This window comes from Microcebus murinus, chromosome 6 (assembly GCF_040939455.1).
Source record: "Microcebus murinus isolate Inina chromosome 6, M.murinus_Inina_mat1.0, whole genome shotgun sequence".
Classification (NCBI taxonomy): domain Eukaryota; kingdom Metazoa; phylum Chordata; class Mammalia; order Primates; family Cheirogaleidae; genus Microcebus; species Microcebus murinus.
Window position 1 is genome coordinate 47,471,596 of NC_134109.1, and position 15,786 is coordinate 47,487,381.

The following is a 15,786-nucleotide window of genomic DNA, read 5'->3' on the forward strand; positions in this document are numbered from 1 at the left end:
ATGTTTTAAGCAATTTTTTAATTTAAGAAAAACCTAAACATAGCCTGGTCTTTATAATTGTTTCTTTTATTCTATTGCAATCAACACAACTATTTGAATTCAGCCAAGTATCTAAGTCCAGTTTTAATAAAACACTAGCCTAAGCTTACAAAATAGACAAATTAACCAACAACTATGCATTTTGAGAAATGGTATATGCTATCAAGATCACAGGAATGCAGGATCATAGGAAATGCAGGCAAATCCTGGGAATCAACATGAAATGCATGCCTCAACAACCACTGACTATTTTGCATAATTGACTCCATCAATGAATCTGTGATTTAGCTTCCAGGTTTTCATAATTGTGCATTTATAGTAACATGCTTCAGTAACTTTAAGGTAAAATGTAATACAAATTACTGCTATAATACAATAAAGAATATCTGTGTTACACAGTTAAATCACTTTAAAGAACACTGAGTATCTACAAGAGATATCTATATATTTGTATATTAAATGAGGAATATATTAGATTTAAAATGCTACCTTGTTTGCATTTTTCCTAAAATGAATTAACGTACATAAATTCTCAGTAACTTTAGTGAGTGCATCTGAATATTTATTTTCTGCATATGATGGACTCTCTACTTCTACAATGTCATGATATGACATCCTTATAATTCTATTGGTGATTGTATAATATTTGTTGCTATTTAGGATCAACAATTTCAAATGATCTTTTATACTCAAATAAGACACTTATTATTTTACTTCAAGTCTAATTTTAGTTCCAGAGAAGGCAGTGCTGTCTTAAAGGCTTGGACAAGATTTTCTTTTTCTTTAACTCCAGGAAGATCACTTAACAACAAATACTTGAGGTTTCTGCAAATAGAGACAGAAAAAAGTCACTTCAATTTGGCCTTTAGCGTTAAAAGTAAATCAATTTATTGACTTTTTAAAAAATTACATAAAGAGTGTGTTTATATCACCTCACACCTTCAAAATGTCTTAGAGCAGTAGTCTTTGAATACTATTTTAAGTGAAATTCATGTTAGGAACTAAGCCAGACTTTGGAAATTATAGTTGTTCTTAATTACATCAATATATCTAGCTGAATCTTTCTAAATACTATATTTCTCATATATATATTATGGCATAGGTCTCCTTTGCATGTGAAATGTAAAATATGCATCTTAACCCCAAAAACAAAAAAAATTGGGAAAGTTCTTAAAGGTACTCAAATTTGTATTACAAGAGGAAGCTTTGAAGGCTCAGCTAATGTAAGAGAGGAAGAATCTAGTACTTTTGGTCCTAATGCTTAAAATTCCTCAAACTTCCCATGATACTAAGGTTACAGGCAGATCCATTACATGGTAAAGCAGAACTACATTAATTAGATTCAGAATGTGAATGATGGGGTCTCTAAATAGTGATTTGATTAAATAAACATATTCTTTCTTCATCACTCTGATAAGTCTCAGAATCCTGCAATTTTTGAATTAAACATTTCTTGCTAGCAGTATCTATTTTTGTGTTTGGGATTGGGTGATTTACTCCAGACCATGGCATGGGTTTGGTTGGTGGTAGAACAACTTTCCTAACTGATGGATGCATGTTTTTGAAATTTATTATAGTGGCAGGCAGTGTTCTAGGCTCCAGAGATAGGTGAATATTTCAAGGTTTTTTTCCCTCAAGCAACTTAATCACAGATTGAAATGCTAACAGGTATACAACTAATGTTATGAGAATACTAAAAACCTGGGGAAAAATTCTTTAAAAGAAGGAGAGAAAGCATAATAGCTAATGCTTATTGAGGGCTTACTGCTGCAGGTATCATAGTAGGTACTTTATGTAGATTTAATTTTTAAAAACATGTCCCCTAAAAAATATAATAAAACCTTAATTCAGGTTGATCATTTTAACTTTTAGAAAGAATTATAGATGAAAATGAGGTCATTTTCTTAAATTACATTTTTTAAAACTAAAAAAAGACACCACCACTCAACTGCATCTTTTATTAATTTCACCTTAACATCATTATCATGTTTCCACTTTGGTTTTGACCACCTACCTTAAATTACTCAAAGCAATGACGCCTTTGTCTGTGATATTCCCACAGGAAATTATTTCCATTTCCAATAAGCTCTTTTGTAATTTTTCAAGTTGACCAATTTTCTGCAAACAGTCATCCTCGATATAATGACACTTGCATAGTCTCATTTTTTCAACATGCTCTAAGCCGTCTGGGGGGAAAAATGTACAATTTAAAAATCTGCTTTACCATTAAGATGACCAACTCCTCTGGTATGCCCAGGAATGTCCTGAGTTTAGGATTGAAAGTTCCCTATGTTCTGGGAAACCTCTTAGTCCCATGAAAACTGGAACAATTGCTTACACTACTAACCATAGAAGTTATTCACTATACAGGTCATGCTGATGGACAGGGCCACTCTGCATCAAAAGCCCATGCACTAGAGGAAAGAAATGCCCACACAAGCAGAAACTGTGTGATGTGATTGTTACTACATTATTGAGAGTTTCTCAATGCTAGAAGTTTGACAAACAATGCCTTGAATTTTAAGTCAATAAACCACAAAATAAAGGCATGTATTAATATTAGAAGCAAGCTTAGTGATAGGAGGAAGGAGAGGAAGGTGTTTATATCATACTCTTTAATTTGAAAATAGATATCAAACACAGGAAGAAACAAACGTTGATTGTACTAAAATGGGCAAAAAAGATCACACCTATGATATAATAATGAGACAACTGCAACAAACTGATCAATGCAAATCACCTGCATTTCTTATAAGCAAAATGATAGGGTAGTTACCCATGTGATCAAATCCCATACTCATGATACAAGCGTTTGTGGCATCGATGGCTTGAATCTTGTATTTGTCTAGAGAGCCTGTTGGGAGGTTGTTGTAGTTCTTGTGCCACCTGTCATAGCCATGGTAGCGTACCATGGCCCCACATCGCAACAGCCACTCGGATGCTGCCCTGTCGGGGCCGACATCCCTAATGCGTTCATAATCCACTCTGTTGGCAGAGATTAAAAAAACAGCTCTGTTTTACAATAATCACTAACTTCTTCGCTAACTATATTCACTAACAGAAATACAGAACAGCAAAAATTTTCATTTCTAATGACTGATGAGAGACAGAAATGTATAATGAGATCCACTTAAAAAAAAAACTATAGTTTAGCCTGCTAAATTTTTACTTTTGTTTTTGTTTCCAAATAAACTTTGTCAAGGAATGTTATTTTATAGGAGTTTATCAGAATACATGAGTCTTTATTGATTCATATGTAGCATAGTGCTTAAAACCATAGATACTCAGTAACTATGTATTGAATGAATGACTATACTTGCTTGATTAGCATTATTAATGATAAAATATTAAACCAGAAAGTTTGAACCCATGTTCAAATTAATCTTATTAAGTAATATTTATTAACTTCTACATATGCCTTTTACTCTTGTTAGTAATCAAAATGCCACATTAAGCAATGAGGTTAGTTTTATCAGTTTCAAAATGATATTTCTGGCCGGGCGCGGTGGCTCACGCCTGTAATCCTAGCACTCTGGGAGGCCGAGGCAGGCGGATTGCTCCAGGTCAGGAGTTCGAAACCAGCCTGAGCAAGAGTGAGACCCCCGTCTCTATTACAAATAGAAAGAAATTAATTGGCCAGCTAATATAAATAGAAAAAATTAGCTGGGCATGGTGGCGCATGCCTGTAGTCCCAGCTGCTTGGGAGGCTGAGGCAGTAGGATTGCTTGAGCCCAGGAGACTGAGGTTGCTGTGAGCTAGGCTGACACCACGGCACTCACTCTAGCCTGGGCAACAAATCGAGACTCTGTCTCAAAAAAATGAAAAAAAATTTTTTTTAAATGATATTTTTAAGCAAGCCATCCACTAATTTTTTAAAAACTTGGGTTTTCTTGATAGTACTCAAAAGGCTAACTACATTCCTTAAAAAGCTGTAAAATATTTTTAAATTACATTTACTAAGTTTTTCTGATTATAAAAGTAATAAATGTTCATTTTAGAAAACTTGAAAGGTATAAAAAAGACAAATAAGAAAAATCACTGAACCCCTGCAACCCAGATAGCCACAGTTAATATTCTATAATCTACTTTTCTGGTCTTTTTTTCCATGTTTGTATGTTTCATTTGTTTGTAAACAAAATTAGGTCATACTGCACAAAATGTTCAAAAAACACATGAAATACAAGAAATAACCAAACGAGCTATTGGGAACTCATCTGGCTACAACAATCCCACCTTTCTTCACTTTAGTTAGAGGAACTTACTTATTAAACACTGTATTCAACCAGCCCCAGAAGTATCTGGAGTCACATGACCATGGGAGTTTCTTTAAGCCACACAACTGCCAGGAAACTTTTCCAAACAGCATCCTTTAATCTAGACACACAAAACAGTGCTCACGTTAGATCAACAGCTGGCAATCAGAGTTCCATACATGTAGTAACTTCACAACTTCAGAGTCTATTCTCTTGTGTCAATAAAGCTTATGACTCACTTCCCACTCAGCAGTTATTGAGCAAGTCACTCCTGCCTCTGGTTCTTGTTTTTTTTTTTTTTTGCTTCAAAAACGAAGGGTCAGACTGGATAGTGTCTAATGTTCCTTCCAGCTTTAATATTAAATTCCATTGTTCAAACCTCAATTGCAGTCTGTCTGCAGTGTTGCCACCTAGTGTCTGCTCAGGCAGTATAACTATAAATGTGCCCAAACCAGCTAGTTCCCCTCCCAATCTACATTTTCAATATCAAACTGACAGACTAAAGTCACCCAAAAAATATTGTGTTGAGGTTAAGATGCATTACATCCAGGATGGAAGAGAAAACATGAAAACAGACCTACCTATTACAAGGCTGCAAGTGGTGTCACCAGAGCAGTGCAACCAATGTGCAAAGGCAGCTGGGAAAGACTGGGCAAGTAACCTCACCTCTCTGCCCCTTGGTTTTCTCATTTGTAAAATGAGATGCTTTGCTTAGATGATCTCCAGCTGTAAAAATCTATAACCATGAGTTGAAAAAGTGATTTTTGGACTAGGTCTCAATCTAATTTATCTCAATTCAAGTTTCTCTAGTAATGTGCCGGGTATGTATGGGGGGGTGGGGGTGGAAGGTGGGGAGAAAAAGATAAATGAAACATAGTCTCTGCTTTAAGGAACTGACAATTTAATGCAGGGTGGAATGGACTAAGACAAATTACCAAGTAGTTAAAATAACTGACGGATGCTGATAAATGACTTAAAAGAGTTAAAACAAGAAAAAAAAATGATAAAGAGGCTTTCAACAAGGGTGTCAAGGAAAGTTAGCCAGGTTGTTAGATGCAGCAGGAACGTCTAAGGTATGTTGTAGTTCAGTTTCGTTAGCACGTGGGAGTCATGAGAAGAGGCAGGCAATTTGCATAGTCAGGACAGGAAAGGTCTGGCGTGCTCAGCCAGGGAGTTTGGACTGTATTTGGCAGGCAGTTGGGAGTTGCTGAGGTTTTAGAACAAAGCACTGGCATTGTTACAGCTGTGCTTCAGGATTTACTCAGCGCATCAAGACTGAGAATCTACAGAATGAGACAGCCAGCCAACAAGGGCTTCGATTATATGTGGCCTTAGGAAAGGGACTAGCCGGGAAGGATGGAAACGACATTACAGAGTCATTAGATTCCATATGACTCAGCGAGATTTAGGGGGGCAAGAGGTAGAGTTGAAGATGACACCAACTTTTGGTCCTGGGTCACTGGGAGGATGGTGATGCCATTAATAGAAATCAACATCAGGACAGGGTTGTGAGCTCCATTTTTTTCTTCCAGTTTTTCATATTCTAAATATGAAAGTTTGGCAGGACTTCTAAGTAGAGATGACAAATAAATGATTGGAATCAGAGTCACAAAATGCTAGAGCTGGAAGGAAGTTAGATCACCTAGACCAAACCTCTCATTTAGAGATGAAGAAACTGAAGCTCTGATATTAAGTAACTTGCTGACACACTTAATTCTTTCTGGAACAAGGCGGGGTACTAATAAATGCATGTGTTTAAGGGGACTTGCTCAATGTTTCATGGCTAATTGGTGGCAGTGTTGAAACTTGAACCCAGTTCTCTCTCCTACCAATCCAGGGCCCTTTCCTCAATCATTCAAATTTCTAGAATTCAAGGGAAATAAGAGGACTAGAAAGATGCCTGAGTGAGAACCACCTTAGAGCTGAGGAAGTGACTGATGATGTTGAGGCTGTTAAACAGTGAGAGATGTGGCCGGGGACAGAATCCTGAGATCATCTAATACCCTCTTCATACCTTTTCCACCATCACTCTGTATTCATTACTGCAAACCTCTCCCCCTGCTACCTCTTCTCACCTTCTCAACCCTTTCCAGCTTTTTGTTAAAGTTGTATGCCCACCTCTAATAACTCCACTGGTTGCCGACCTCATTTACAAGTCTGAGCTTCCCGATTTCTACTCAGGCTGTTCCCTGTATTCCACCACCTCCGCCCCCACCCATCCTATCTGCAGAAATCTCATCCAACCTCAAGACCTCATTTAAATGCCATATCCATCTGCTCATTCATTCACTTAATAAATGTTTATTGAATGTCTGCTATATTTAGTGCAAAAGAAACAATGGTAAGACAAAAAACCAAAACAACAAAGGAGAGAAAGGGACACACAGTGAAAGACATGATTCCCATCTTTATAGAATATATAGTCTAATGAAGAAGACAGATGACATGTAAACAGATAAATAATATCCAACATGGTGTCTTAACAGAGGTATAAGCAAATGCCATGAGAGTGCAGAGAAGGGAGTGAGGAGAAGGCTTCATACTAGAGGTGTCTTTTGAGATGGGTCTTAAACAGTGATCAAGAGTTTCCAACTAGGAAGAAAAAAAAGTATGCAGAGAAAAAAGGAAGAGCAAGGATCACATCTTATTCATTTCCATTTTTCTCAGCATAATGTAAAAATTTACTAAATATTTGTTAATTAATAGTCTTCAATGGTTGACATATTTCCATGGAGAAAGACAAAACCAAATAAACTGTCATGAAGCAGGTGTATTACAGTGGTCTTTGAAAATTGGATACTTTCACTTGATTCATTTTGGCCCATCTTATAATTCACCTTAAAGGGAGAGCAAAATTTACTTCAGTTGTGATCTCTAAAAACACTAGATATATTTAAAACAACTTGAACATGAAAATTAAATTTATATTTGGCAATAAAGGTCTAAAAATTTTTAAGTTTTTACTTTCTCAACTGCAACTTTGCTACTTAATTTTGGGAATTATTCCTATTGAGTGCAAGCAGCTACCTCTGGGAATGCTTTCTATAGGGGAAGAGGAGACCTCTAGTGGTGAGTTAGTGAATTTAGCTTTAATAAATTAAAATAATCCAGTTAAAAGTTAGAAAATAGCCACAACTAAATTATCGCTGCCATAAATAATACAGGAATTCAAATTCTAAAAACAAAAATAAAAACAAATTTCTTAATAGCACAACATGGCTCAGAGCTATAAATGTGTAACAATGTTTCTAAAAGTTGCAGCCAGGCGTGGTGGCTCAGGCCTGTAATCCTAGAGGTGGGGGGGGGGATGGTGGGAGTTGGTGGTGTGGTGGTGGTGGTGTGGTGGTGGTGGTGGTGGTGTGGTGGTGTGGTGGGGGTGGCGTGTCGCTCAAGGTCAGGAGGTCAAGACCAGCCTGAAAAAGAGTGAGACCCCCGTCTCTACTAAAAATAGAAAGAAATTAATTGGCCAACTAAAAATATATACAAAAAAATTAGCCGGGCACAGTGGCCCAGCTAGTAGTCCTGTAGTGACTGTAGTCCCAGCTGCTCGGGAGGCTGAGGCAGAAGGATTGCTTGAGCCCAGGAGTTGGAGGTTGCTGTGAGCTAAGCTGATGCCAAGACACTCTAGCCTGGGCAACAGAGTGAGACTCTGTCTCAAAAAATAAATAAATAAATAAAAGTTGCAATTATGTTTGTAACTTAGAAACCAGACCTATAAAGTGTTACTCAAAACAGGATATATACAAAGTGTTTTCTGAGTAGGTTTAATAGTTTCCCTGTTTGTATAAAAACAGGTTTTTTTTAAAGTGGAAGTTCTGATGTTACATATTAAGTGCAATTAGGGGACTATTCAAAGCGAAAGTTAACTTGGTGGTCATAAATACTGAATTAGTGAACTAGTTGTTGAAGATGGTAAAGTGGTGACAGGAAGGGATGGGGTGGCATCAGAATGGGGTAGTTATCTCCCAAATTACAATCCCATCCACTGTAAATCACCCATTACTGATTGTAGTTCTCACTCCTGAGGTGTGTAGAATCGAGTGAAACAGATCAACAAGGAAATTTATTAGGTATTAGAAGCACAGGTCCCAAAAGCCATCCTTAGGCCAACATCACATAGCACTCATCGAACTAAGTTCTTACAGGTTCTCACCTAGATGGAGGAAGATGAACATGAAATCTCAATGGAGTGTAGTGTCAGGAATACATACATTATAGGGTATATGAATGCAAGGTAAGCCCTTAATTTGAAATTACTTAATTGAAACAACGACTGTACAATCAAATCTTGGGGGAAAGGTAAGCAGAGAAAATGTTATAAAATGAGCATGTGTGGCTGAGCACAGTGGCTCATGCCTGCAATTCTAGCACTTTGGGAGGTGGGATAGTTTGAGCCCTGGAGTTTGAGACCAGCCTGAGCAACACAGTGAGACCTCAGCTCTACAAAATAATAGTAATAATAATGATGATGATAATTAGCCAGGCGTGGTGGCACGGGCCTGTAGTCCTAGCTACTTAGGAGGCTGAGGCAGGAGGACTGCTTGAGCCCAGAAGTTTGAAGTTGCAGTAAGCTATGATTGTGCTACTGCACTCGATCCCCTGAGACAGAGACCCTGTCTCAATAAAATAAAGTAAAATAAAATAGCATGTGTATTTTGAGTTCTTTCACCCCTGCTAAACTAAGAAGCACATCCTTGAAATCATGTAATAGTAAAGCAATCATGACTATGGGCCCAGAGGCCATAAAAGTCTGTTCACAGGCCCTCAAAGCATATAATTCTATATTTAAGCTAGTAACACATCACCTATGTCCTGTTCAAACTAAAAAATAACCATCTCTACTACATACCTATCACAATGGTTAAAATAAAAATTAGTGACAACACCAAATCTTGGTGACAATGAGGAGAAACTAGATCACTCAAACATTGCTGATAGAAATGTAAAATGGTACAGCCACTTTTGTTATAAAATTAAACACATGCTTACCATATGACCCAGCAATTGAACTCTTGGGCACTTATCCTAGAGAAACAAAAAACAGGATCACACAAAAAGCTGTACACTAAGGTTCTTAACAGCTTTATTCAAAATAGCTAAAACCAGTAACAACTCAGATGTCCTTTGATGGGTGAAATGGTTGAACATATTGTAGGTAGCATATCCATATTGTGGAATGCTACTCAGTATTGCAAAGGAATTGATACATACAACAATACTGATGGATCTCAAGGGAGTATGCTGAGTGAAAAAAGCCAATCCCCAAAACTTACATGCTGTATAATTACATTTATATAACATTCTTGAAATGAGGAAATTTTAGAAAGGGAGAAAGATTGGGTGGAGCTGCAAGGGGAAGTTGTGGTTATAAAACAGTAACTTGGGGGATATTCCTGGTGATGAAAGTGTGCTGTATCTTGACTGTGGTGATGGCTATAAGAGTCTATAGATGTGATAATTATATAGAACTGAATTCAGAGAATTACAAAACTGGGAAAATCTGAATGAGATCAATCATGTCAATGGCAATTATCTTGTTGCAATATTGTACTACAGTTTTGCAAGATGTAATCACCGGGGAGACTGGGTACTGGGGAGATTGGGTGTTGGGTAGACAGGATCTCTATTATTTCCTACAACTGCTGGGGAATCTACAATTACTGTGTTTCCTGGAAAATAAGACGTAGCCATAAAATAAGCCCTAGCAGGATTTCTAGGATTGTGCATTTGCGCAATATAAACCCTACCCTGAAAATAAGACCTAGTGATGGGCGAGGCTACGCAGCATATCTGCACAACCCATGAATTTCTTTGCGAAGCAGTAAAGAAGCGGAGCAGCCCTTCCCTTCTGCTCATTTAATGAGAGCTCTATTGCTCCCTCCACATGAGAGATTGGGGCCAATGGTTCTAAAGGAAATAGAGTCACAAGAAATTCAGGATGGAATTTGGGGTTTAGAGTTATGATGATGTTCCAGAAGAAGACGACTTAACTATATTTGAATAAATATAGATTGTTGTACTGCACTTAAAAAAAAATAACACATCCCCTAGGGATGTCTTCCTATAAGCCCTAGGGTGTCTTCTTGAGGAAAAATAATATAACACCATGTCAATTTTCGGGGAAACACGGCACCTCAAAATAAAAAGTTGAATAACTATCTCATTTTTTTTCATTTGTGATGGGACAAGCAGACAATACTCTACTTTGTTTTCACAAATAAAGCAAAACATGTACTATTATTCTCGGTAAAGCCATTTAAATATAATATTTAGCGAATGCTTCGCTGTGCTCAACACCTGATGATCCTTATCTCATGTAATCCACTGAACAGCTCTAGGAGGGACACTCTGCTATTAATACTATCCTACTATTCCTAGTTCACAGAGGAAGGTCTGAGTCAAAGCAGGTGAAATTACCTCCCTGAGCCACCTGACCAATGGCTGGAACCAACTCAAAAAGTCCTTTTAGTAATAATGTTATATCGTTCTATTTTTGTTGTTTGGCTGTCCTAACCCTAAACATTTAAAACTGCCATCAAGCATACATAAGGGGTGTTAAACTGGCACAGTGATAGTGAATCACAAAATTTTACAGAATTAAAAGGATTTTTAGAGATTCCATAGCCCATCGCCCTCCTTTTACAGACAAGGAAACGGAGGTGACCTCCACAGGTCTTCAGAGGCCCCACCACGTTTAAAACTGCATCTCGGTGTAGTATTTAAGAAAAGGACAAGCTGCTATATGACGGCGGAGACAGAGTGTCCGCTTCATCCCGTGCCCGGCGCCCGGTCCCGCACGGAGTAGGCGCTGGACATTTAAAGACTGAATTAAATGGCTGAATGAGAATGACATGGCCAGGAGCCCCACGAGAAGAAGTCCAGGAGACTGCCGGCTGTCAGACTTTGTCGAGACAAAGAGCCAGCGTCAGGAGCGAGGGTCAGGGCAGGCCGGGGAGCGCCTTCAGCGGCCGGTCGGCGCGTAGGGGCGGGGCTGGAGACCGCGGGGCCGGGGCGGCGGGCGGGGAGAAGGGAGGCCCAGGGCCCGCCCCAACTACTTTCCCCGTAAACGTGCCCACACTTTCTCCTGCGGCCCCACACCCGCTCGGCGGTGAAGGTCGTAACGCACGACCCGGAAGAACAGGCGTTCAGCCAGCCTAGCGTTAGAAGAAGAGCCAGGGCAGAGCGTAACGACCACCCTAATCCCGCCGCGCTCGGGGCCTAGCTGCTCTACTCACAGCGTCGGAGGGAGGGAGCGAGCGAGCCGGCGTCCCCCGCGTCTACGGCGCCGGCCTGCTCTCCGCCTTCCGCCGCCGCGCGCGCCCATTGGCCACCGCGGCGGCTCCCACGTGGGGTGAAGGTGCACGCCTTATTGGCCCCTGCCTGGGGGCGGGGCTAGAGAACGCCGGGTGCAGGGCAGCGTGTTGGGCTCAAGTGGTTGCCTCTTGGGCGGGAAAGGGAGCAGGCGATGGTGCCGGCGCTGCGTTACCTGGGTAGTGCCTGCGGCCGGGCGCGCGGGGGGTTCCCCGGGGCGTGCGGGCCGGCGTCGGGGAGGCCTTGGTCGCTGTGTAGGGGTGGCCGCAGCGCCAGCACCAGGTGAGTGGCTGCTGGCCGGCCCCCGCCGCCTGCTCTGCTGTTTCTCTCAGAGGTTCCTCGTGTTGGACCTATGCCCCTGCTCGTGCTTCCCTGCCCCAGGCGTGAGAGGAGCTTGGGATGCTGTGGAGATCCAGCCTTGGATCCCAAGAGCTACCAACCTGCAGGGCTCATTCGTTGCATTTATAGGCGGGAGGAACGGCAGTGTTTAGAGGTCAAGAGCAGTTCTGGCTTTGAATACAACCCTTTCCCTTAACTATTCAACTCTGGGTGATTTACTTAACCTCCTTAACGGCTCAGGTGTGAATGGAATCTTAGTCTCTCCCTGAAGGTAGTTGTTTTGAGGATAAAAGGATCTAGTACACTGTAAGCAATCAAATATGCTGTAGCTGGCATCCTTGGTGTTGCTTGGAAGGCATGAAACCAGTCTTAAATCATCAATCAGTTCCTGGCACATACTGCAGGTTTCCCCTGTGAGAAGCAGCTCGGTTGCTAATCAAGCCTGCAGAATTCAGTGCCCTGTGATTTGAAGTTTGGAGGTCACATTGGAAACCGTTGTCTTTGCTCTCTGTGGAAGGAACGGTTTGTGCGGAGGCTCTAAGGCTGAAAAACTGTTAGCTATTTCAAGGACTAGAAGGTGGGCAATGTGAGTGTGACTGGAGCTTAGTGGAAGACATGCTGTGGAATGACAACAGAGAAGGGCTACATCACGGCAAGGTTATGTTAACCACCCGTTAAATTTTTTTCTAAGAGTTATAGGGAGCTATTTAAAAGGTTGTAAAGAAGGGAGATGTGGTTAAATGTTGATATTTCAAAAGTTGACTCTGGCTGCTGTGTGTTAGTGGATTGAGGGGATTAGAGTGGGATACTAGTAATAGCATTTGTGATTTGTTTCAGGGTATGTTCAGAATCTTTTGGGAACATTTTCTTAAGGGAAGAAAATTAGGGTTAGTGAAAGTTTTGTTTATATTTTTTATTTTAAAATAATTGTAGATCCATACATGGGATGTTGCAAAAATTGTAGAGAGGTCACGTGTACTCTGCTCCCCATTTACTCCAATGATATCTTAAATAATTATAGTACAATATCAAAAATAGGATGTTGGTATTGGCATAATCCACAAATCTTGTTCTGAGTTCATCGGTTTTACATGTACTCATTTGTGTGCGCATATGTGTGTAATTCCATGCAATTTAATCATATATGTTAATTTGTGTAAACACTACTTAAGATATAGAAATGTCTCATAGCTACAAAGATATCCCTATGTTACCTACCTATCCCTTTATGTTCACACCCTACCTCACCACCCTTCCTAACCCTTTATAACCACTAATCTGGTCTCCATCACTATTATGTTGTCGTTTTGTAAGTGGAATCATAGAGTATGTCACCTTTTGAGATTGGCTTTTTTCACTGGAGCATAATGTCCTTGAGATCTATCCAAGGTGTTGCCTATATTGATAGTGGGTTTTAAAAAAATTGTTGAGTAGCATTCCATAGTTTGGGTGCATCACAGTTTGCTTAAACATTCACCACCAGTCGAAGAACATCTGAGCTGTTTCTAGTTTTTGGCTGTTATGAATAAAGCTTCTATCAACATTCATGTACAGATTTCTGTATGAACATAAATTATGTCTGGGATAAATGCCCGAAAATGCAGTTTGGTTTTTGAAGAAACTGCCATGCTGTTTTCTAGAGTTGCTATATTATATTCCCACCAGCTATGTGTGAGTGATCCAGTTTCTCTGCATTCTCACCAGCATTTGATGTTATCACTTTTTTAATTTTAGCTATTTTGATAGAAGTGTAATGATAGCTCATTGTGGTTTTAATTTACATTTCTCTGATGTAATGGTGTTTGAACAATGCAGTGACTAATAGTGTTGACATCTTTTCATGTGCTTATTTGCCATTTGTATATATGTCCTCTTTTTTTTTTTTTTTTTTGAGACAGAGTCTCGCTTTGTTGTCCAGGCTAGAGTGAGTGCCATGGCGTCAGCCTAGCTCACAGCAACCTCAAACTCCTGGGCTCGAGCGATCCTTCTGCCTCAGCCTCCCGAGTAGCTGGGACTACAGGCATGCGCCACCATGCCCGGCTAATTTTTTATATATATATCAGTTGGCCAATTAATTTCTTTCTATTTATAGTAGAGACGGGGTCTCGCTCTTGCTCAGGCTGGTTTTGAACTCCTGACCTCTAGCAATCCGCCCGCCTCGGCCTCCCAGAGAGCTAGGATTACAGGCGTGAGCCACCGCGCCCGGCCTACGTGTCCTCTTTGATGAAACATTTATTCATATCTTTTGCCCATTTTCTAAATGGCTTGTTTGTTTTACGCGTTCTTTGTATATTCTAGCTATGAGTCCTTTGTTAAATATGGTCGCAAATCTTGTCTCCCAATCTTTTGATAGTCTTTCATCCTCTTAAAAGGTTTTGTGGAAAGCAAAAGTTTTCAATTTTTATGAAGTCCATCTTACATTTTTTTTTCCTTTTAGAGATCACGTTTTGGTGCCAACTCTAGGTCCCAAAGATTTTGTACTAGTTTTTTCTAAATGTTTTTTCTTTTTTTTCTGAGACCAAGTCTCACTCTGTCGCCCGATCTAGAGTGTTGTGGCATCAGCCTAACTCACAGCAACCTCAAACTCCTGGGCTCAAGTGTTCCTCCCGCCGCAGCCTCCCCAGTAGCTAGAACTACAGGCACAAACCACCATGCCTGGCTAATTTTTTCTATTTTTAGTAGAGATGGTGGTCTTGGTCTTGTGCAGGCTGGTCTGGAACTCCTGACCTCAAAGTGATCCTTCACCTTAGACTCCAGAAATGCTGGGATTACAGGTCTGAGCCACCACGCCTGTTGTAAAAGTTTCATAGTGAATATATGATGATATAAAAAATGACTTAATTTTTTTAGTTGCAATAATGGTAGTATGTGCGTTTTTAAAGAGTTGTTTTAGAAATAAATTTCTTGGGATGCTTTTGGGAGCTCTTGGCCTCCACCCATCTATACCCAGATGCTCTAAATAAGCAGCATTTTGTTACACATGAGGCTTCATGTGTCTCTCCCTTGGCTCTGGACCTAACAGTGGGTTCAAGCAATCCTCATGCCTCAGCCTTCTGGGTAGCTGGTACTACAGGCATGTGCCACCATATCTGGTTAATTTTTATATTTTTTTGTAAAGACAAGGTCTCACTCTTGTTGAGGTTGGTCTCAAACTCTTGACCTCAAGTCGTCCTCCCCGCTCCCTCTCCCAAAGTAGTAGTTTTATGGGCTTGAGCTACTGTGCTCAGCTACAAAATACACTTTAATTATTACTTTTAAACTTTAAAATCTTACTAAGATATCAAATGTAAGTATTTTAGTAATACTTGCTATTCTGAATTAAGTTCTATAAACATAGAAGTTTTAGAATTCATCTTGCTAAAAGGTGTTAACTAATTAACACTGTTGATGGAAAAAAGGCCAAACTCTGTAAAATAATTTTAAAGGGATTTATTCTGACCAAATTTGAGGACCATGACCTGGAGCCACACCCAAAAAGCCTTGAGCAAGTGGACTAGGTAAAATCATAAATCAATATGTTGGAGGCATACATTGGTTTGGCCTGAAAAGATAGGCCATCTGCCAGGGGAGGCCTTACAGGTTATAGGTAGGTTGACTTTGACTTGTAATTGGCTAAAGACAGGAAGCTTTGTGTAAAAGCTTGGAATTTTTTTTTTTTTTTTTCAGACAGAGTCTCACTTTGTTGCCCAGGCTAGAGTGAGTGCCCTGGCATCAGCCTAGCTCACAGCAACCTCAAACTCCTGGGCTCAGGCGATCCTCCTGTTTTAGCCTCCCAAGTAGCTGGGACTACAGGCATGTGCCACCATGCCCGGCTAATTTTTTGTATATATATTTTTAGTTGTCC

General features: G+C 40.0%; 2 protein-coding genes across 3 annotated transcripts in view; one reads left to right on the forward strand and one right to left on the reverse strand.

Annotated features, from left to right (window-relative positions):
• Position 1: 1 nt before the first annotated feature.
• Positions 2 to 11,610, reverse strand: DMAC2L (distal membrane arm assembly component 2 like). 2 transcript variants are annotated; one of them, XM_012757900.3, is made up of 6 exons: positions 11,528 to 11,610; positions 9,282 to 9,317; positions 4,302 to 4,413; positions 2,816 to 3,024; positions 2,054 to 2,225; positions 2 to 864 (listed from the first exon to the last, which is right to left on the reverse strand). In XM_012757900.3, exons 3-6 carry the CDS (start codon positions 4,403 to 4,405, stop codon positions 750 to 752), a joined length of 600 nt encoding a protein of 199 aa, XP_012613354.1. In that variant the 5' UTR covers positions 4,406 to 4,413; positions 9,282 to 9,317; positions 11,528 to 11,610; the 3' UTR covers positions 2 to 749. The 2 variants fall into 2 exon arrangements, with proteins under 2 accessions (XP_012613354.1, XP_012613355.1); XM_012757901.3 differs by lacking the exon at positions 9,282 to 9,317 and having other exon boundaries at positions 11,528 to 11,602.
• An 82-nt stretch (positions 11,611 to 11,692) lies between these two features.
• Positions 11,693 to 15,786, forward strand: part of L2HGDH (L-2-hydroxyglutarate dehydrogenase) — a 52,619-nt gene continuing 48,525 nt past the window's right edge. The window contains exon 1 of the mRNA XM_012757897.3: positions 11,693 to 11,885. Within this exon, the coding sequence (XP_012613351.1) occupies positions 11,758 to 11,885 (128 nt within the window). The 5' untranslated portion in view covers positions 11,693 to 11,757. The remainder of the gene's footprint in view (positions 11,886 to 15,786) is intronic.

Bases quoted from the DNA above. Each gene is read 5' to 3' on its own strand.
- DMAC2L (XM_012757900.3), bottom strand. From the start codon at position 4,405: ATGCTGTTTGGAAAAGTTTCCTGGCAGTTGTGTGGCTTAAAGAAACTC. The intron at 3,025-4,301 runs GTAAGTTCCTCT...CTCTGCCAACAG, and splicing joins TTGAATACAGTGTTTAATAA to AGTGGATTATGAACGCATTA. The intron at 2,226-2,815 runs GTAACTACCCTA...TTTTCCCCCCAG, and splicing joins TATGGGATTTGATCACATGG to ACGGCTTAGAGCATGTTGAA.